This window comes from Sorex fumeus, unplaced genomic scaffold, assembly GCF_029834395.1.
Source record: "Sorex fumeus unplaced genomic scaffold, SorFum_2.1 ptg000115l, whole genome shotgun sequence".
Classification (NCBI taxonomy): domain Eukaryota; kingdom Metazoa; phylum Chordata; class Mammalia; order Eulipotyphla; family Soricidae; genus Sorex; species Sorex fumeus.
The window spans coordinates 11,128,071-11,151,538 of record NW_026606172.1 but is presented as its reverse complement, the minus strand read 5'-3'; the positions used below and the strand labels follow the sequence as shown (position 1 = coordinate 11,151,538).

General features: G+C 35.2%; 1 protein-coding gene across 1 annotated transcript in view; it reads right to left on the bottom strand.

The window, feature by feature from the left end:
* Positions 1 to 23,468, bottom strand: part of GBE1 (1,4-alpha-glucan branching enzyme 1) — a 334,927-nt gene that overhangs the window by 75,797 nt on the left and 235,662 nt on the right. The window contains exons 11-12 of the mRNA XM_056135449.1: positions 19,250 to 19,360; positions 14,934 to 15,105 (exon numbers count right to left, since the gene is read on the bottom strand). Coding sequence (XP_055991424.1) covers positions 14,934 to 15,105; positions 19,250 to 19,360 — 283 coding nt within the window. The remainder of the gene's footprint in view (positions 1 to 14,933; positions 15,106 to 19,249; positions 19,361 to 23,468) is intronic.

The window sequence follows — 23,468 nt, the reverse complement described above, 5'->3', positions numbered from 1 at the left end:
CGTATTCTGAAGTTTATGCAGGTAACACTTAATGCAGACTGACACTTAGGACAAAATCCAGCCAACTTTTCCTGTGGCTTAAGGGAGAATGTAACATATTCATTGAAGACAATTCCACAGCACTTCTAAGTCAAAATACAACATAATTGTATTGAGAAAATCCTTCCAATCTAGTGATGGAAATTTCATAATGCTGCTGAGAGAGAAAATTGCCAGTTTGTAATTATGCCTCTTTCTCCACAGGTATCATTCATTACAGAAACTAGAATAGCATCATGGTAATGAGATTCCTAAGCAAGAAAGCAGTGAAAACATTTGCACACATATCAGATGACCCACATTATGAGCAACAACAACAAAATAGTCTGATTTCTATTGTCATGTTTTAGGTTATGAATAAGAAAAAACAATCTGTGGATAACAAAATAATTGTCAACACCACATAATCACTACAATCTTGTTTTTAAGTAATACCAGCACAGAGCTGGAGACATAGTTTGGGCTTAAATCTGATTGGCCCAGTTCCAATCCCTTTCACTTTGCATGAATCTCAAGAGTCACTAGGAGTGATCTTTGAGCAGAGCTGGGAGTAAGCCCTGAGCACCACCAGGTGTGACCCAAATATCCAGCCCCCAAAAAAACTGTAATATCAACTTTTTCCCCCCTGAAGCTCAATCTTTATTGTTTTTCTTTTAATTTTATTTAGACATGGTGATTTATAAAATTGCTCATTACAGAGCAATTTCAGGCATAGAAGGTTCCAACACCAATCCAACCACCAGTGTCCCCTACCCTCCACCAATGATCCCAAGTTCTCTCCCACCTCCCAGCCTGACCGGGGAGACGTGTAACAAATTCATTTTTTATTACTTGCTTCAACAAAACTTAAAGGAATAGCAAGTGGAATTACACAAAAATAAATTAATTAACATCCATTTGTGATGGTTGATTACTATATGTTTCTAACCTTTCTTAATCAAATAGAGGTCAATTATATGCACCATTAGTGAGTACCATACTTAATGCCATTTGTTGGGAATATTCTCCTGTCCTTTCAGAAGCAATTTTAACAAAATTGATCCCAAGGCTATAAATTCACTAAGCTGTTTCCTTTCCATGAAGCTCTGTATCAATCCTCTAAATCTGAATGGTAATCTACTCAGATTGAGTATTTCTGGAATGATATTCATTTAGGTGAGTGTTTATAACTTATCATTCCATTCTGCTAACTCTTAGACTCATTTATTAGATTTTTTTCCCCCTCTTACTGGCTTTGTTTTGTATGTAAGCTCCCTTTCGGGGTTTTGCTGCTTTCAGTATGTTGTCTCTATGTTTGGATTTTGTCATTTTGAGTATGTGTCTTCAAGTTTTCCTAGTTGGGTCTATTTTCATTGGGATTTTTCAGGCCTGCTGGATCTTGGTGCCTATATTCCTTAATTCTAGGAAATTCTTATTAATGATTTCCTTAACAATTGTTTCTTCATTACATTTGCCTTTCTGTTCTTCAGAACTCCAGTAATTCTTATGCTGTTCCTCTTGAATTCATGCCATAGTTCTCTAGTGTGTGGTTTATTTCCTTTCAGACTATTTTCTGCATTCTGCTGTTTCCTAGAGGTTTTCTCCTTCTCATCTTGGAACTCCTTGATCTTTTGCACAGCTGCTGATGTTTTTCTGTTCTGAGATTCTACTGATAGTTATTTTTTACCTATAACGGGGTTGTTTCAGGCATACAATATTTCAACACCACTCCCACCACCAACGTTCCCTCCACCACTGCCCCCAGCTCCCCTGCCACACCTCAGACTGCCCTTTTGCCAGGCAGGCAATAACAACACAATAACAAAAAGTCTCACAATGGAGACGTTACTGGGCCCGCTCGAGCAAATTGATGAACGGCGGGAGGACAGTGCTACAGTGCTACAATCTTCCTAAAATACCATTCTTTATTATTCCACTTGAATATTTCAAAGACATAGACAACATAGTTGATATAGTCTAAAATTATAGACTCCTCACTTTTACGGTGATTTGCTTCCTGAGCCATGTATTCTTCACATTATTAGGAGGCAATAACATCTGCTGGTTGCTTCAGCCAAAAACCTGGATCTCACTCTTTGATTTCTCTTTATCTCATATTTGAATAACCAAAGATCTCTTGACTCGTCCCATTTTGAAAATAACTTTACTTTTTACTTCCTGTTTCTATTTCCATTAATTTCATCTTTACTATTATTGACTATGTTAACCACCTCTAATATCCCTGTTTTCAACTTTTTTCCAATCATTTCTTAATGAGTAACAAACATTATTAAACATGAGTCAAATATAAAACATAATACTTTTCTTCTACTGCATTTGAATTTAAAACATAAAGCACACTCCCTAACAAGACCTATTGCATCTTCTATATTCTAATTCCTGCTATTCTAATTCCTGATGCCAATTATCTCTGATTTCTATTCCTTGACCACTACATTACAATAACCTCAACCTCCATTCATTGGTTTGAATACCCCAGTGTTTTCAGGTCCTTAAAACATTCTTTTACTTCTGTCATTCAGAAATACCATATAATAAATACCAAGATTGACAGCTTTTTGCTTTTTGAAAAAAAATATATATTTTAGGTGACAGAGTTACAACAATGTTTAAGTTTTGGGTATTGTTACAGATATTTACTGCCTGTCCCCACCCTTCAACCCCAAGTGCACATTATCCCACCTTGTCTCTATATTCACTTAGGCCCCATGTTTCTAGTCATGTTATATTTTAATTGACAGCTATGGTTTTGATGGATACCTTTATCTCCCTTAGCAATACCATGCTCTCTGCAACTCTTGACTTATGTTCCTGTGTTTCTTCCCTACAGCCTATTAAATGCTTCCCTCTGCCCACTCCCCTAGCATGACATTCTCAAGTGTGTTTTCTAGAATCAGAAGTATAGTACTGATTGATATCTCTATACTCTTGATTTATTTCTTTATATACCACAGATGAGTGAGATCATCCTGCATTTGTCATTCTGCCTCAGGCTTATGTTTTATGTTCCCGCATCCAAGTAGCAGGAAACTGCATGACTTTATTTTGAAAAGCTGTTATAGAAACCCAAAATTTATTTTTCAAAAAGATAGTTTTCTTTGCTTGATAGCACAACAGTAGGGTGTTTGCCTTGAGCACAGCCGGCCCTGGCCGAGCCGGATTCGATTTCTCCGCCCATCTCAGAGAGCCCGGCAACCTATCAAGAGTATCTTGCCCGCCCGGCAGAGTCTGGCAAGCTACCCGTGATGTATTCGATATGCCAAACACAATAACACAAGTCTCACAATGGAGATGTTACTGGGCCCATTCAGGCAAATTGATGGACAATGGAGTGATTCTCTATATGCAGAATGAGGAGTAAGCCCTGAGGACAACCAGGTGTGGGAACCCCCCCTCCAAAAACATAAAACGTTTATCAATTTTCATATTAAAACATATACATATCTAGGTAGTTCCTTTATCAAGATAAATTTTAATTAATCTAGCAAAAAAAAGTAGTAGAACATAATGTAATTTAATATGTTAAGATCAAGAAAAGTGAGACAAAAAGAAATCTAGAAAATACAAATCTTGGAGATAGAGATAATGTAGTGAATATGCTATCTGGATTGCATGTAGTAAACCAAGGATCACTCTTCAGAACTTTATGGTCCCCTGGAGCGATAGCATAGCGAGTAGGGTGTTTGCCTTGTACACGGCTGACCTGAGTTTGATTCCTCTGATCCTCTTGGAGAGCCTGGCAAGCTACCAAGAGTATTTTGCCTGCACGGCAAAGCCTGGCAAGCTACCTGTGATGCATTCCATATGCCAAAAACAGTAACAAGTCTCACAGTGGAGATGTTACTGGTGCCTGCTCGAGCAAATAGATGAACAATGGGAGTACAGGGATAGTGATAGTGAGCATCATCAGAAGTAATACCTCAGAGCAGAGCCAGGAGGAAGCCCTGAGCATCACCAGGTGCAAAATTCCTTCAAAAAAAAAAGTATATCTAATGCTTATTTTACTCTAGTATAAAGGAATTCTACAGTTTGTTCAAAGTGGTTGGATCCCTAGTATTCAGTTCAGAGTAAGAACTGAAATCTACTCTACTGAATCCCAGACTGTAATTTTCCTATGAAATGATGATGGATTTTTCCAATAAATTATAAGCAAGATGTTATGAATCTCCAGATATAAACCATAATCCCAAATCTCATATGGGAAAATAAAAAAGATGATGACTTTTATTCAACATAAAGTGACAACAGATAGTCAGATGTGAATTTTCATTAAAGTGTCCAATTACATACACATGGTACTTAAAAGTTTAAACTTAAATTTGAATAATAATACTGGTCTTAATTCCCTGAATTCTCTTAGAATTAAAAAAAAGAGCCTACAAAACCCATAAAGTTAATTAATTCTATATGCTAATTAGACCACACATGCTGGGGTATAGAAAATTAACTTCCATTGATAGGGGACGCCTCTCACCATACTCTGTATGGAAGATAAAGACAATAGAAATGTTTCTAGCAGCAGAAACCTGACCAGCAAAGTGAGAAGAGTATAATTCAAATTATAAAGTTCTATAACAGGAAAAGGCACATATTATTCTGAAACAAACAAAGAAAATAAAACAGTAGAAGAAAGAAAGAGGTAAATTAAAGGTGAGGACACAGAAGGGCATACAATATGGACTTTTGATATCATCTTATTATATTTTCAGTTAGATGCACATATCATTCCTAGAATATTTTTTGAAAAAGTATTTCCTCTTTGAAACTTTCTGTATTGAAGAGGGAAAAACTGAACACGAAAACAATGAGTTTAATTTAAGAGAATGAAACAATGGAGAGCAAAGACAACAACTAAGTGTTACTGAATCCAGAACTTCTGACATTTCAGCTTATGCATTAATATCTGATATCGCAGGAACAATATATGCAATTATGCATTTTCAGTTTTCTGGATTTTGTGCTATATTATGGACACAAAAAGTGTTGCTGGTTATATTGATTTAAGTCTGCTAATTCAGTGTTTTTAAATGAGAAATTTGAATCATTTATATTTTAAGATATATCCAGAGAGTTTCATGCAGCATTAAAATTTAAAATCAAATGAATGTGTACTCATTTAGAAAATGTTCTTCTACAACAGTATAATCTCCCCAAGAGGAAGAAGAAAGTGACAACTGTGAAAACAAAGCTTTTATTGGAAGAATAGTTCTTCAGATCAAAGGCTTTTAGAAAAAAATAAATCAGGGATGAAAGCATTGACTGTGATTCAGGTTATTCTACATTTGAATCTCTACCTCCATAGGATAAAACTATAGAAAATGAGGTCAAATTAGGGCAGAAGCAAAAAAACTTTGAAAGCAAACTGCAGCGCATTCCCTCTGGATAAAAAGATTGCATTTCTACAAAAAAAATCTGAAAAGCATTTTAGAAAAATTTCTTGAAGTTATTAGTTCAATTCCCTAGTATGGCAATGACAAAAGTTATAAATGCACTTGTTTACAAGAATGTGAAGAAAATATTTCAGTTATCAGTCCTGTGTAACTTTCTCCTTAACATTAAAGTTCTTTATAACTTTCTTCTTAACTTTCTCTTTAATGTCTTCAGGATAGAAATTTCTAAAGAGTTTTCTGGAAAGTCAAATAAATTTTTACAAAAATCATCTTGTAACTAGATGATGATGACATATTAATGCAATTTTTTTTAAAAGTCACAGTGAAAAAAATCATCATATAATATTACTTCTCAAATTTGACAATTTTTTAGTGTGTGTGGATAGCTTATGAGCTGATTTTTAAAATTATATCCCACTTTGCCAATAATTTAAATCAGCACGATATATGCTTAATACGTAGATTTCAATCCATGCTTTAATGTTATTTTAAAATCTCCTACATATTTATATTTAAAATGAATGAAATATTTAATTTCTTCCCTTTTTCTATAATTCCAGGCAGCCTTTAATTAAAAAAAAATCAATTTCTTTACTTTGGTGTTAAATGAATTAATGTGAAGCATAAATATTGCAGCTTTTTTATTTTTTATTTATTAAAAAAATTTTAATAGTGAGACATCATGAAGTACAGTCGCAGACTTACACATTTTTGTGCTTGGGTTTCAATTATACAATGATCAAATACCATCCCTCCACCAGTGCCCACTTCCCACCACCACGGATCCCAGTATCCCCCCCAGCCCCCTATCCCACCCTGTCTCTGTGGCAGGGCATTCCCCTCTGTTCTCTTTCTCCTTTTGTGTGTTGTGGTTTGCAAAAGAAACATTGAGTGGCAATCATGTTTGGTCTATAGTCTACTTTCAGCATGCTTCTCCCATCCTGGGAGGATCCTCCCAACACCTTTATTTGGTGTTCCCCTCTTTATCTGAGCTCCCTTTTCCCCTAGTATGTGTGGTTGGCCTCCAAGTCATGGAGTAAAATTCCTGGTACTAATCTCGGCCATTCTTGGGTGTTAGTTTCCTATTTTGTTCCTTTATGTTCCCCAGATGAATGCAATCTTTCTATGTCTATCCCTTTCTTTCTGAGTCATTTCGCTTAACATACTTTCCATGTAGTACCACTTGTAAGTAAATTTCGTGACTTCGTCTTTTCTAACAGCTACATAGTACTCCATTGTGTAAATGTACCAAAGTTTCTTTAACCAGTCATCTGTTCTTGGGCATTCAGGTTTCTTCCAGTTTCTGGCTATTGTAAAGAGTGCTGCAATGAACAAGCAAGTGCAGATGTCACTTCGACTATACTTTTTTGCCTCTCTGGGATATATTCCCAGGAGTGGTATTGCTGGGTCAAAACGCTACTTCAGGAAATAAAAGAGGAAACGAGGAAATGGAAAAATATCCCCTGTTCATGGATTGGGAGAATTAACATTGTCAAAATGGCAATACTTCCCAAAGCACTGTATAAATTCAATGCAATCCCTATTAGGATACCCATGATATTCTTCAAAGAAGTGGAGCAAACACTCCAGAAATTTATATGGAACTATTGCAGCTTTTTTTCTAGTACTATGATCACTATATACAATCCTCTGCCTGTCCGGTCACACCATTTTACAGAAATTCTCCATAGCCATGTGAGCTTTACCCCTACACCCGTTGCCTCAGTTTGTTAGATTTAAATAGTAGCACTTCAGCACCAGCACCTAGTACAAAGGTTAGTACATGTTACTTGTCTTTTACGTGGTCAACTATGATGGTTTTATCCTAGCACAGCATCAAGCACCATCAGGAGTGATTTCTGAATACAATACCAGAAATAGGCCAGGGTTCCTGGCTGGTGTGACTCACCCCTCTAAAACAAACATTAATACTTCCATGAAAAAGAATCAACTACCAAAAATCTAGACAAAACATATCCTCATCTTTATCTACTTGACCTTTGATTGCTTTAGTACCTAAACTATGTACAAATAACAAAATTACACATTTACTGATGCCAGTCTAAGTGTAAAATCAGATGTTTTAAATTTCATATTTAACAGTCTTTAATCATTGTTTATTGTCAATCAAGTTTTCTTTGTCTCATCAACATTTAAGTAAAATACTCTTTGAAGATGTGTTGTCCTCTAATATGATTGAAAATTGCACTTTTTCTTTAAACTTAACACTCAATGAATGATCTCTAAACTTACCCTTTGGTCCCAAGTTTTTTCACTGATTTGAGATTTAATATTCCCTTTTTTATTTTAATTTTGCTCCATCACTTCAGTAATATTCTTATTTAGAGTTCACTAATTTCACCAAATTGCTACTGTATTTTTCTATTCTAGGTGAGTCTAGCTGAAGTCACTTACAATACCTATAATCTTCTAACCCAATTCCCTTATGTGTGCAGAACATTCTCTGCTTATCATTGAATATCATGTTTGTACTCTATAAAAATATTTCCTGTTTACTTTTCTGTATTTCATTTTGTGTTTTGAGATCTCAAGGGCAAGAACTGTCATTTACCTCTAAGGATCCAGCACTTACTATTACCTGGCATGAAGAAGAGACATATACATTTCTAAAATAAAAAGAAGTTTCATAAATTGTGTTAAAACACATTCTGAAATGTGTTATGAATATATAAAATTTATAGTTTATATTGATACATATCCCAAACTCACTCACCTTTTAAATTACACTTGCATGGGTAAATTTACCTCTCCACCCTTTCTCCCTCCCTTTCCTTTTTCTCTTTTCTCTCTCATCACTGTGTCATTCTCTCACTGTCACTCTCTCTCTGTCACTCTCTCTCAATAATATGCACAGTTATGCCAGAAAAATACATTATGTTTTATCTAATGCTCCCGCATACTCATGGAAAGAAAATGCAAAGAAGATAAATGTTAACTGACTGATATGATCTTGGCTTATCCCAGAAATGGAAACGAGCTGACACCACCCTCAGGACACCTCAAAGATGAAAGCTGAGTAAGGGATTTTAACAACAATTTCACTATGACTTAAAAACCAGCAAACAAAAACTACTTAATAATCTTAGTGCAACAGACAGAAAGATATTCGTTTACCACATACCGACTGGCATAATGTCATTTGACTTTAAAATTTAGAATTATGACCCCACTAATGTTTTAAAAAGCAATCACTTAAATATATATATATATATATATATGTATATATATAAAACAATGTGTCAGCACACAAGATTCAAGGGGAAAAAAATTGAAAAACTCCTCTTAGGTGAAACTGTAACATCAGCATTCAAGTTCATGCGTTTAATGTAATAATAATGAAAATAGCTATTGTAAAATTTAATTTAAAATACAACTTTAACGTCAATGTTTTCTATGGACCGTGAGTCTGGCAATGTCCCAGAGCTGTTCAAATATTAAATCAGTTTACCAGAAGATACTTCTCTGAGATAGGCACTTCATTTTGCTACTGAGCAAGGGAAGGCACCGAAGCTGATGTGTCATACCAGAACGCAGCTAAAAAGCCTGAGTTCCCACTTCACCATGTTATCTGTCACGTTATATTCTATCATTTGGGGGAAAGTTTCCTCATTTTAAGAGTTAATTTACAAATTTACCTGAGTAACTTTATTCTAGTTAAAAAAAAAATCAGATTTTTTTTTTAAGGCAACTAGTGAATGGCTATCATTTTCTAGATGTGCCAGGAGAGGAATGTCCCGTGCTCTCTCTCAGCTGCAGTTTCACAAAGTGACCTGGAACATCTACCTAGTAATTGTTTACTTTTCTAACTTTCCACCTCAGACTCCATTTGAATGGAGACAGGAAACAGAAGGAAAACACTATGATCTACATGAAAGTGCTTTGGAAAGTATCAAATGTCAAGCCAATTAGTAAAGTTCACTTTTTAAAATATTTTTATTTTATAAATTATGACTAGTGATATAAAGCATAAAATTAATTATCCAACTCTTACCCCTTCTATATTTGATTCCTTAATATGACTATATTAGAGAATAGAAAATAAAAAACAGTCTGACCTATGAAGGATTATAGCAAATATTATCCTACATTAATGAGTAAAGATTTTTTTAAATAAAAATTAAGAGTATGTAGTCAAAAACAAAAAATACTGACATTCTCAGAAAATCAATGGTGAGCTTCAAGATTTTTGATAAATAAAATACCTAAATGCTAATTATATGTAAACATGGTTTAATGCAATATTATCAATTGTGTTTTCTTTTAACTCATTTTTATCTGATAAAAAAATGTATCATGTTAAGCGAAAAGAGTCAGAAAGAGAGGGATAGACATAGAAAGACTGCATTCATCTGGGGAACATAAAGTAAAAAAATAGGAAACTAACACACAAAAATAGCCGAGATAAGTACCAGGGGGTTTACTCCATGACTTGGAGGCCAGCCACACATGCTAGGGGAAAAGGCAGCTCAGATAGAGAAGGGAGCACCAAATAAAGGGTATAGGGAGGATCCTCCTAGGATGGGAGAAGCATGCTGAAAGTAGACTATAGACCGATCATGATTGCCACTCAATGCCTCTTTTGCAAACCACAACACCCAAAAGGAGAGAGAGAACAAAAGGGAATGCCCTGACACCGAGGCAGGGTGGGATGGCGGGGATGGGGGGTAGGAGGGATACTGGGATCCGTGGTGGTGGAAAATGGGCACTGGTGGAGGGATGGGTACTTAATCATTGTATAATTCAAAACCAAGCACAAAAATTTATAAGTCTACAAATGTACCTCTTGGTTTGTCACTAATAAAAGTTAAAAAAAGTCTAAACTGAATAAACTGCCAAATTGCTCCTAAGTTCTGAAAATTCTTAAATAGATGCTAATTATTAATTTTTATACGCTGCTTAAAATTACATTGCTTATAACTGCAAGTGGTGACTACAGCTAATTAACTGCTGCAAAAAATCTCACAAGTAATTATGTGTGTATGATATGCACCATGTATATATGCACATATGCATGTATATATACATACTTTATCTATCTATCTATCTATCTATCTACCTATATGTTTATAAATAAAACTTTTTTCCATGAAAGTATGAAAGCCTTCTGAGACAGATGCTACTATTTCCAAGAGGGGCATAAGAATGAGTGATTGAAAACCTCTATTTTCATTAATTTTTAAATTTACCAAGGGATTCATATATTTAATAGTCTTTCAAATATAAATTTGTTAAGTGTTATGAAAACGTAAGTATAGGATAGTATAAACATGTATACAAGGGGAAAATAGCATAGTTTGAGACTTTATAAAATGAATTTGTAAGGAAGTGAGGCTTTAAAGTGAAGAACTGGTCAAGTAACAGAGGGACTCTTGGAGTGGAATGAGACTATGACAGCAGAATAAAAAAATGTACAGAGTTCAGAGAGCAAGTCAGATGCTACATTCAATGAAGTTAAAGGCAGTGTGCTTGGCTGGAGACCAGTAATCAATGAGAGACCCATGGGAGAACATTCATAGCAGGCTTATAGGTCAGCAGGAGGACATTAGCCATGGAAACTATTAAGCAGGACACAACAAAATCAGAGATAGCAAAACATATTTAAAGTCAAGCTAACGCACAGGAAAATACTAAATCTCACAAAATAGCATCAATAACTGAAATATAGATGATTTTGAAAGTTATTGATTTAAAAATCTATAGAAAGATGCTTGGTTCAGACAGATCTGACACAGTAGGAATAAAATGGAAAAGTGCTATATTTATTTAAACATGAAAACACTTTTGTCTCAAGGGCAGAAGTCAGTCCTCGATCAAGGAAGAATCTCATGAATGTATTTCTGGCATATGTCTGGAGAGAGATAGTATATGGGGTGAGTTAGACTAATCACCCCCATTTTGATTCCTGGTACCACACAGTCCTGTAAGGACCAACGCATGTAACGCTGGAGGCCCCAGAGCACAAGGGAGTGATGGAAATAATCTCTAGCACCATGGAGCCCAAATAGTAGCACATTTCCAAGCCCTTGCATTGAATCTCTGACACAGATGTGTATATACACATGTGTGTGTATCTATATCTATATCTATATATGTATATATACATGTAAATGGCAAGGAAAAATTGGGTGTATCTGAGAGATTTTCAAAAGCTTTTTATAGAGTAGTTATAGCGTAAATATTCCTTCTGAAGAAAATAGACACATTCAACTTTTCCTTACTTTACATGAGGAGAATATATATAGATGAATAGATATAGATATATTCTTATGTATATATACATATTTAATAGTAACTGTATAATTAAAGGTCTTATAGAAAGCAATGCAAGAAATATGTATAATTATTGTACTCTTGTTTATAATTATACAATTTTCAAATAGTTATAAAATAATTTCCAAAGTATATAGATGCTCAAACTTTGCTAGATTGTATAAATATATAAATATATATATTTAAGGCCATATTAAAAATGTTCCAAAATGTTCATTAAGTTCCTGAAGATTTTTCAATATTCTGTTTCTGTCCTCAAGGAAAGCACCGAGAAAGATTCAAACAATAATTTTTATTTTGATAGGACGCTAATGACATTTTATTTTGAGACAATTTAAGATGGTGCCACATATGAAGGAGATTTTTAATGAAGGTTCACATTTCAAAAGAACCAGAGAATAATACCTAATTAAATCAAAGTAAAGGTACATGCAACATTTTACCTTGGCCACGTATAGACAATCTTTACAAGTCTCAAATTTGTAAACTTGAGCAAAATATTTATCTTGACTTGGACTTGTTTAATTTTCAGCTGTAATGTTTTTTTCTTAATAAAAATATAGTTTTAAAGTATTATATCATATAAGGTGGTTTTGTTTAAGTTTGATGTAAATTACAAATATATATGATCTTTCAGTTTATCTGAGCTCATTAGGTCCACAGGTTCAAGCAATAATTTTTATCAGGAATTTTTCATCAGAACATTCATATTTGAAAGTAGTCATTATTTAGTCTTTATGTAATCATAGAGAGTCTCCTGCCCCCATGCCTGGCTGTCCTCACCGGGGCCCCTTTGGGGGGGGGGTGTTGAGTTTCTCTCCCCCGCTCCCCTCCCCAAGCAGTGCCCCAGCAGCTGAGGACCTCCAGAGCCAGCCATTGCCATGCTGGGACCACTCTCCACACGTCCGGATGGGCTTCATGCATGAAAGAACTGGCAGAGGAACCTAGGCATGCGGGTCCCGGGGCTGAGGTCTCCAAGCCTACTTGGATTGGGACTGGGCCTTCTCCAACCAGACCCCCCATCTTCCAGTAGATAGGCGTCACCCCCACTAGCTGCCGCCAGCGCCAGATTGGTCTCACCAATGGCCAAGACGCAGAGACTATAAAACCCAGCTCCCGGAAGTGCGCGGCCCCGGATTATCTTATTTTTCCTTTGAAGAACCTGGCAGGCTAGCAAAAGTATCCTGCCCGCACAGCAGAGTCTGGCAAACTTCCTGTGTCATACTCAATATGCCAAATACCAGTAACAATGATGGGTCTCATTCTCCTAATCCTGAAAGAGCATTGAAATGGCTCTTTTAAAATCTCAGGGCTAGGAAGAAGGAGACGTTACTGGTGCCTGCTCAAGGAAATCAACGAACAACAGGATGATCGTGATCGTGATCGTGATGCAATCATTACTTGGTCTATTATGGTCCTTATATCTATGTCACCTGTTGATACTTCTTTTGTCTTTTACAAAGAATAGCTCAAGAAAAGGACTCATTTATGTACTTCACTTCAATCTATTGATGGTCTGGATCCTTGGATCTCTGAGCTGAAATTGCTCACAAAACTTCCAGACTAAAAAAAGCAGGTGACTAGTCAGAATTTGTAGAAGTTTTAGATGCAGTGCATATCAAAAATTAATCACACAGAATTGATGGCACAGACATGGATATTTCTTGACTTATCTATCAGGAAAATGGTTTCAATCTCCACACTCTTCATTTTCTTCAGAAGCAATTTCCATGTTACAATCACTAATTTATTTTATTTTTAAAAAGTCTTTGAAAATCTCTCAGATAAATCCAAATTTTTCTAAACTTACATGGAGATACTCTAATTTTCAAAAATTCAAGAGTTCACAAGTTTTTTTTTTTAAATTAGGATATAACTGAATAAGTTGATTGCATAACTAAGTTCTTACAGGAGTGGTTCATTCTGTTAGTGGTGTTCATTGATTCAGGGAAGATCAGTTAGTATTAGATAAAATATCTCAAAATTGTGCTAAAAAATGTCCTGGTGTCTGGCTGCATAGTATAGCCTCAAAATTCAAGAAATGGAATCTTCTGGCAGGTTAGAGATATTAACAAGGGGCTACGGGAAGAGAGAGAGAGAGAAAGAGAGAGAGAGTACTGTAGGTAAAGTGTTTTTCTTGCATGTGGTTGACCCTGATTTGATCTCAGTTTCGACATTTGGGCTCCTTAGGATCACAGTAGGAACACAGAGAAACTTCCCTTAGCATAGAATCAGGAATGAATCTTGAAGACCACTAGGTGTGTTCCATAAAACACACATACACAAAAATTAAACAACAGAAAGGAAAAAATGTACTTTGGAAGAACTGAAAGGAGAGTAGTAGTACTATCAGAGATGTTCAAGTAAAAACTGATCTATGTTTTTTTGGGCATGTCCTCTTAATCTTAATTTGCTCCAACGAGCATTTTTTTTTAGTTTGGTAGTATAATGTTTTATTCAATTTCATTTTTATAAGGTTGCTCACAAAAAAATTATTTTACATTCAATATTCCAACATCAACTCAACCACCATTACATTCTACCCACCACCATTATTTAAATTTTTCCAACCACTGCCAAGCCTGCCTCAATAGCTGATCCTAAATAATTTATTTTGCATTGATTGTAATGAATAATTCTCTAAAAATGATCAAAAAGGTTTCCTTAGAAGAAAATGTGTAAAGATTGTTGTATCTCACTCTGGAGCCACTGAATCCTTGTATGAGAGATTACTAACATGTTGTTACAGGTTGATGAGCAATTCTCGTCATGAGCAATGCTTTTCAAATTTCAATTGACATTGATGACAACATAAAATGGAAAATTCTATTAGTTGATTTATATATCTTATCTTTCAGAAATGGGCTGGAGCAATAGCACAGCTGGGAGGGCGTTTACCTTGCATGCTGCTGACCCGGGTTTGATTCCTCTGCCCCTCTCAGAGAGCCCGGCAAGCTACGGAGAGTATCCTGCCACCATGGCAAAGCCTGTCAAGCTACCCGTGACATATTCGATATGCCATAAACAGTAACAAATCTCACAATGGAGACATTACTGGTGCCTGCTTGAGCAAATCGATGAACAACGGGAGGGAAGTGCTACAGTTATAAATCTGAGAAACCAAATCAAAATATTTTATATATAACTAGATTAACACACTGGTATGTAATGTAAGTTAACATTGAAACAAATATGTATTCAATTCATACTTACCCATGAAATTGAGATAACCTTCTCCTCCAAGTGCATGAGTAATAAGACGGATCATTTTATGAAGCTGTATTCCACGATCAATTACTGGAGTAAAAGGGGCTAAAACACTCATGTTGGTATACATTTCAGCATCCATCAACCAAAATGCCAATGTCTTATCCCCAACAAGTGCCTGTGGAAATAAGAGATAAGTACAAAGAATAGGTATTATGGGATTGTGTTTTACACTAAAATAAATAGCAAAGGATGGAAAATAATACAGGAGAGAAATTCATATTATTACGAAAATCATTTACTTTCTAACACTTATAGCTTAAGTGCTAAGCTTAACAATTGAATGAATAAGATATGTTAGAGGGCAATACATATGTTTTTAAACTAATTTTAATTTAAAAAAATAGAAAAATTTACAAAAACTACCTAAATATCTGTTATACCTAGTCTGATGCTTCTAATATTCTAGAATTTAAATGCATAGTATAATGTTGAGAACACTATATATAGGTTCAATATAGTTTTTATACACTACACTTATTTTTTTACTTCACTACACTTATTTTGGAAAAATGAAAGTTTCTAAAATTATATGCATCTGTACTTCTGCAATGCATATACATATATATTTATCCATAAATACAATATATATTATATAATATAAGGGACTGGAAAATTCTTAAGAGTTCAAATTTGCTTTTCCATTGGACTTGCTAAAATGATTTTATTTTATATTAAAACAGAATAATTGATAAATGGTCAGGTAAATGAAAAACTCAAAAAGTATCTTAACTATATGAATTAAACATATTCAAAATACTAAATATTCACTTTCCAAAACTAATATCTATTTCTTTGCTGGAGAGTAATACAGATAATCTCTGTATTACTAATCTAATCGACCATACATTTGGCCAATCTCTGTTTGATTCATGGTACTATATTGGGTCACTCGGGCACTGCCAAGAAGGGCCACCCTTAAAAAAGTAACACATAATAATTTTTTAAAATTTCTTTTATCTTTTGTTAGCCATTTGCTGTGGTCATGGCTTACTCTTGGCTTTGTACTCATGGGTCACTTCTCACCATTGAAGAATTCTAGGGATTATAGGTGGTGTAAGGACTGAACCTTGTTTCATTGCAAACAAGATAATTTGGGCTTTACCCACTGTCTTATCTATCTGGAGATATCATGAAATATCTTAACTAAAACCATGTTTCGCTAATACTCAATATTTGTAATTTTACTATCACTGTTACAATGATCACCATTTTATCATAACATTTTTAGCTTCTAAACACATGGTACTTTTTTGTTTGATCAATATAAAACTTGCTTAAAGTACTGCTGCATGCAGGTTTTTTTTCATTCTGTGGTCTTTGTCCTTGCTTAAGGACCACAAAACAATTGATTCAGGCTCAAAATATATTGTTATATATTTTTTTATTTTAATTTTTTTATTGAGTCACCATGAGATACATAGGTACAAAGCTGTTCATGATCAGGTTTCAGTCTTACAATGGCACAACACTCATCCCTCCACCAGTGTCCATTTCCCACCACCAATGATCACAGTTTCCCTCCTGCCAATCTCCCCCACCCGACCTGCGCCCAGGCTGTCTCTATGGCTCTAAGGCAGGCACTTTCCTTCTCTCCCTCTTTCCCACTCTCCCTCTATCTCTCAAGTTGTTATTTTTTTTTTAACCACAGAAAATCTCAGAGTTGATTAGATAACAAGTGTCATCTTATTAGTTGAGTGAAAACTCTTGCTTTAGCAAAGTAGCCCTTTGTTCTCGGGCAGATAGGTGAGGACATCAAAGGTAGCCATAAAAAGTGACTGTAGTTTAATAGATTCACTTGTTTTTCTCTTTCCTCAAAATCCACACTGGAGAGTCAATCTCCCATATTTTGAAGTCAAGGAAGTCTAGGGAGCTTTAATGCAAGAGTGGCATTCTTACATGAAACGGAAGCAAAAGCAGGGATGAAAATTCCAGCAGCAGGATATGCAGAGAAAAGGACACTCAGACACCTTCAAACCCAGAAGAGTTCTTAAGAGAACCCCAATCAACTATTATTTCAACCCTGATCTGTAACCTTCAGAACCATAAAAAAGAAATGTCTGCTGTTCAAGCCAAACTTTTGTGACATTTTGCTTGCCTTGCATGTGGCTAATGCAGGCTTGTTCTCCAGTATCCCAGACGGTCTCCTGAGCCCGGCCAGGAGGGATGCTGAGCAAAGAACCAGGAATAAGCCCTGAGAGCAGCTGGGTGCAGCCCGAAAAACAAATCAAAACAAAAAAGTGTGCAATCTATGCATGTATATAATCTATATATGCATATATGTATATATATGTATATATGTATGTATGTATATAATTTATGTATTTAAATAAGATCCAATGCAGATTTGACAATTGGCATCTTTTTGTACACTCTTGACAATTTACAATGAAAAGCAGAACTCCTTGAATATCCAAAGTATGAAATTATTTTTGGTAAGTCTGTAATATTTTTGAATATTTGGATAAACAATCTATCAGTTAATCATAATGTGCTGATCCTACTACTCTTTCACGGATTATGACAAGACAGACATTGCGAGTCTAAAATTTACTACAACTCCTAATATTGTGCAATAGGAAGAAATAAGTTACACAAGTATTTTGGTTTTCACAACATTCTGTATTTGGTAGAGGGTTCTTCCATTGGGAGTACTGTTTTCTGTTTTTTTTTTTAATTTTTATTTTTATATATTTGATCCATGCTATGGCTACTTTAAGTTGAAAAACAGCACTACCCTAATGTTAAAGATGGAGAGATGGAAAATTTAGCAAATGCCTACCTCATGATTCAGTAAACTTTGTGAAAAGCTTAAATAGTAATCATCCTTTGTTTACAATTTGGTAATTGTGGGACATTTTCTGTATCTCAGCTACTTAAGCCTGTTATTGTGAAATAAAAGCAGCGAGAGACAATAAATAAGCAAAGGGGCATGGCTCTGGTCCAATTGACTTTACAAAAACAGAAAGAAGGCAGAATTACATTCTTGGGCTTCAGTAGCTGACCTCTGATTCGCTTATATTTTCTTAATAATTAGAGGTGACACCTGAAAAATCACCTATTTAACTTAGATGGCCAATTTCTGCTAAAATTCAGAAGTTGTTTGAATTGTTTTACTTTTCTTCCCACATGTGCTATAAAATAGTTTGCGCCCTTTTAACAAAAAGAATCACATTTTATGCTGGTTATATTTCTGAGAACTAATGTGGTTTAAATAATTAAAATGCTCTTCTTTCCCCTTCTTCCATTCATTTATATTTACAGACTGACTGAGGAATAGTCATAATGCTAAGGCTGGAAATACAAAGATAATGAACACAAACTTTGTATCTAAACCAGGATGAGAACACAGAGAATGGAGCAAATACCATTGTCCCTATACACTCATATAAAACCTTTTGGGAAATGAGGATTATTTGAGCAAGGAAATTAGGTCCTCATTAGGAATTTCCAATATAAAGAAGGCACTTGCAGGTATGCAGGGAATAACAAGATTGGGGCAATGCTATTCAGAACTGGGTGGAATTTTTATTGTACTAAAGAACCCATAAGACTGAATAAACTGTTTAGAGGGTTGAACAGAGAAAGAATGTGGAAACTTTGGTTTTCACCATTCTATGAGTGGCCCTGGAACAGAAAACTTAACCTAAACCTCTGTATTGACAAGTAGGATTTGTTCTTTAGAGAACATCCCAGCTGCTTTAAAAAAACTGGACTAAAGCTGAAAGTGACAGGGTAAGGGTGATCAACTAGCCCGAGATTTCAGTGATTGAGAGAAGAAAAAAATGATGAAAGCTTGTCAAAGACATAAAATACAATCTCTAGAAGGAACATAAAATGAAAAATTAAAATTAACCTGGATCAGCACCAATATTCCTCTTATTATAACAAAGGAAAACATGTACAACTGCATTTGCAACCGTCATTTACAATCTTTTAATTACAGTTTGGCAGGGTAAAAATGGAATTGCATTTTGAAGCTGGAATTTATATATCTACACAATAATTTTAAACTGTTTTTTAAATAGGAGCAGTTTCCACAGAAATCTATCTAGAGAGATGAATATATGTGTGTTAGACTATGGCCATTTGCATTAAGCATGATTGGATTTAAGTGGGTTAATAAACACAGCGGGAGTGAGAAAGGAGCGAACAGGAGAGAGAATGAGAATGTGTTTTACATACATACATAACACAAGATGCACACACACACACACACACACACACACACACACACACACACACACACCCCTCTCATTTACCTGGTCATGGCTCTCTGAATAAGCAATGCATTTTTCAAGGTAGCGTCGGTTTGTGAGTGTGTGCACAATATTGCCCATATTCCAGTCTTCATCCTTAAATTCTTTAATCAGCTGATGTGAGAGGGAAAAATGTTTGAGTAAATATTTTTATGTTAATTAGCTATTTGAGGATATATATCTTACTTACCCCATTACATGACATGAAGAAACAAAGGCCTGCCAATATCAAAGAGATCACTGTATAAACTGATGCTGTGAAAATTCTACTTTAGTACAAAGAGTCCAGATGTCCAGATGACAGTGGTATTATATGGTTTTTGTGCAGAGGGTCTGATTATTGCAGTCTGGATTTTCACAACCATTTTCTTTTCTGTACAATTGCTATCTCTTGATTAATGAATACAGTGAGCTCTGTTGAGCAATATGTCTTTCTGTAATGCTCACAAGGAGGAGATAAACTTGCTACATTTTTAGGTCTGAGTGAAAAATAAGTTTGCTGTTCTGTTCCATTCTTTAAATATTGTAATTTTTAAAAACAAACAGAATTCCCCAACTTGGAAGCTAATTTATCAGGAAATAATGAGTATCTTAACAGGCTACACAATTTTATATCTATTTCAGCTGCCACTAAGTCAGTAACCTGGAATGCATATCACGACAGCTCTTTTATGTAAAGGGCCTTACTAAGATCTTACTTAGATGATCCTCTCTTAGGCCATTAATTGCTTCTATTAGGCGTCTGCTGTCCGTGTTGTCAATGCTTACTTTATCTCTTTCCAGGAAATGCTTTTCCTCTTAATCCACCACTGTGGAAACTCTTGAACCTTTTGTTTTCCTACCCATCCAGGAATCTCGCAAAGTCTCTTTCTTTGCCCATGAGATTAAAAACAAGTGTTCCCTACCTAAGTCCTGAAAATAAGCTTAACCATTTTATTTACCACATTCTACATAGCCTCATGTCTCTGATGAAAAAGAAGCCTGCAAAGTAACAGGCAGAATTATAATATAATCTCCATGATGCCTTTATGGTAATCAAACCTTTATGCAATCCTTCACCTAGAGTATAGGTGGAAACTCTGAATACTGTAGATGTCCCTTTGAAGGAACTGGGGGATTATAACTAAGATTTCTAAGTTGCCAGTTGTATGGTAATTTGTTAAGCTCCTATAGTGACTAATTAGTTTGGTACAGGCAATGAAGTTCTGGATGTTAGTATCCCCACCTCAGCATAATTCAGGTGCGACTGCTTAGACATCCTCTGTGATTAGATTGTGAATCCTTAGGCACCAGGGGACAGATTAGGTTAGTAAAATAATGCCCACCCATCAATGTTCACATTTTAGTTCCCAGGATATATACTTACATATGAATAAAGGTTTTAGATATCTGATGATGTTAAGAATACTGAAATGAAACATTCAAATATCCTAGATTTATTAATAGGCCCGACTTGAGTTGCAGGGGCCTTTCTAAGTGGTATTGGGATGACAATTCATGCATGTCACAGTAAGAGCTTTAAGATGCTGCCTTGTTAGATGGAGGGAAGATCAGGATCCAAGAAATACAGGTGTCTATGCGGGTACAAAAGTCAAGGATGCCACCACTTCCCAAAGTAAGGGTATTTTCCCAATGTCTTCCTCTTAGCCTGATATACCCATTTCAGATCAGTCACCAACAGAACTAAAAGCACTACATCACTGCAAATGTGCATTATTTTAAGTTTCTTAAAGCTTATGTTTATCATAAGCCATATTACAACACTTTGATAAATGTAAAAGGAAAAATATGACCAAGAGAAATATTAAAGCAGGTGGGTGTTTGTCTACATGGATTACATGCCTACATGTATCTAACAGGGACTCGATTCATGGCACCTCTTATGGTCCTTCTGCACACCACCAAATATAATCCCTGAGTACTGTGTCAGGAGTTAACACTGAGCACTCCTGGGTGTGATCCCCACTAGTAGTTAAAATTAAATAATAAAAAAATTGGTTATAATCACGTGTAATCGTAAAATCAACTCAATACTTTTATTTATATATAAAACAAAATTATGAAATGTTTAACGATAATGTGTTTTGGTTTATATCTAAAAGAGATTTGTTTCAGAAAACAAGAAAAAAGTCAAAGAATTCTTAAACTTGACACCAAAAGAGAGAGCTCTAAATGGAAAAAAGAAAAAGAGATGCTGAACTTCAACAAGTTTTAAAAACAAAAAGACTTCTGCCCTGTAAAAGTCAACATAAAAAGACAAGCAGCAGGGGAGAAAATATTTGCCAACCACATATCCAACTGGAGAGTTGAACACAGAATACATAAAGAACTCAGAATGGCAGAGCAAACAAATAATTCAATTAGAAAATGGTCAAAATACACAAACAGCTATGTCACCAGAAACAATGTATATAAGTCAAAAATATAAATGAAAAGATTTTTCACTGTCATAAGTCATTAAGAAAATGCATGTCATAATCACAGTGAAATAACAGCACACAACTATTAGGATGGCTAAAGAAAAAAGAAGGGGCAACAGACAGTGCTACAATATGAGGATCTACAAAAACTTAATCTCCCATTGTTGCTGGTAGGGCTATAAAATGGAGCATTCACACTGGGAAAGCCTAGAATTTGTTGAAAAAGTACACTTTAATAAAATCAATATTCAACTAGCATTGTAGCACTATCCTCCCGTTGTTCATTCATTTGCTCAAGTGGGCACCAGTAATGTCTCCATTGTGAGACTTGTTGTTACTGTTTTGGGCATGTAGAATACATCACGGGGAGCTTGCCAGTGCGGGCAGGATACTCCTGGTGACTTGCTGGGCTCTCAGAGAGGGACAAAGGAATCAAACCTGGGTCAGCTGCGCGCAAGGCAAAAGCCCTACCCACTGTGCTATTGCTACAGCCCTATCATCTAATATTCAACTAGTATGTAATAAATAATTAAATCTTGTACATTTACAAACTCAGATTTTTAAAAGTGCAATCACAGAAAAATGCACAAATAAATATTTATAGAAGCTATGTTTAAAAGGCTCCAAATGGAAGCAATCAGGTATCTTTTAATTGAAAGATAAGAAAGTGAACCACAGTATGTCCGTAAGTACTTAGGGATATGATTGAGTAATAAACAGGAATAATTTACTGGGATTGGATGGAACAGTATAGCAGATATGCTGCTTGTCTGGCATGCAGCTGACCCGGGCTTGATTTCCAGCACCTCTTATAGTTCCCCGAGTCCACCAGGAATGATCTCTGAGTGCAGAACCAGGAGTAAGCCCTGATTACAGAGGGGTGAAGTCAAAAAATAAAACAAAACAAAATCAGAATCCTTCCCTGATTCATATGGCGACTTGTGTGGCTCTTCAAAGAATTTTGATGAGTGTAAATGATAATCTGAACAGTTACCATATGATTCTATTTTATTATATTTTTAAAAGGAAAATATTAAAATGTAGCTAATATTAATGCTTTCCAAAAGCTATGAAATTATTGAGGACAGAGGGAAATAGTTTTACCTATAAAGGGAACAAAACAGAATTCTGAATTGATTAAAATGTTCCATATCTTTAGCAATGCTAGTATTCCCAGCTGTTATATAATGTTTTCAATCTATTACAGTTGGGGAATACTGGTTAAGTGTATACCAGATCTCAGTATATTTCTTACAATTGACTGAGGATCTACAAATACCTTTAAAGACTTATATGTTTTTATAAGACAATGTTTTTATGACACAATGATATATTACCTCACACCAGCAAGAGTGGCTTATGTAAAAAATGTTCAGAAGCAACAAATGGAAAAACAATATGGGGACTACTCAAAAAAATTAAAAATAGAACTATAAAATAGACCCAGAGATTCCACTCTCTAACCCAAGAATACAAAGTAAGGAGGGAGCAATGCGGGTAGGTAATTAAGTGAAAGGGAAGATATCACTCTTTAGCTATTACCCAAGAATACCAAGTAAGGGGGGGCAATGTGGGTAGGGAATTGGTTGACTGGAAGGAACAGAGTGACATTGGTGGAGGTCTTAGGTCTTGGTGGCAGTAAAGTATGGTAATTGCACAGTAAAACCATTCACACTAATGTAAACATGTGACCCAAAACTATAGTAATTATATTTAACAAATACAATACAATACATAAATATATCAGAAGTGTTAGATTAGAAGTTACTTATTTTGTGGGAATACCTGAGCTCAGGGATCAC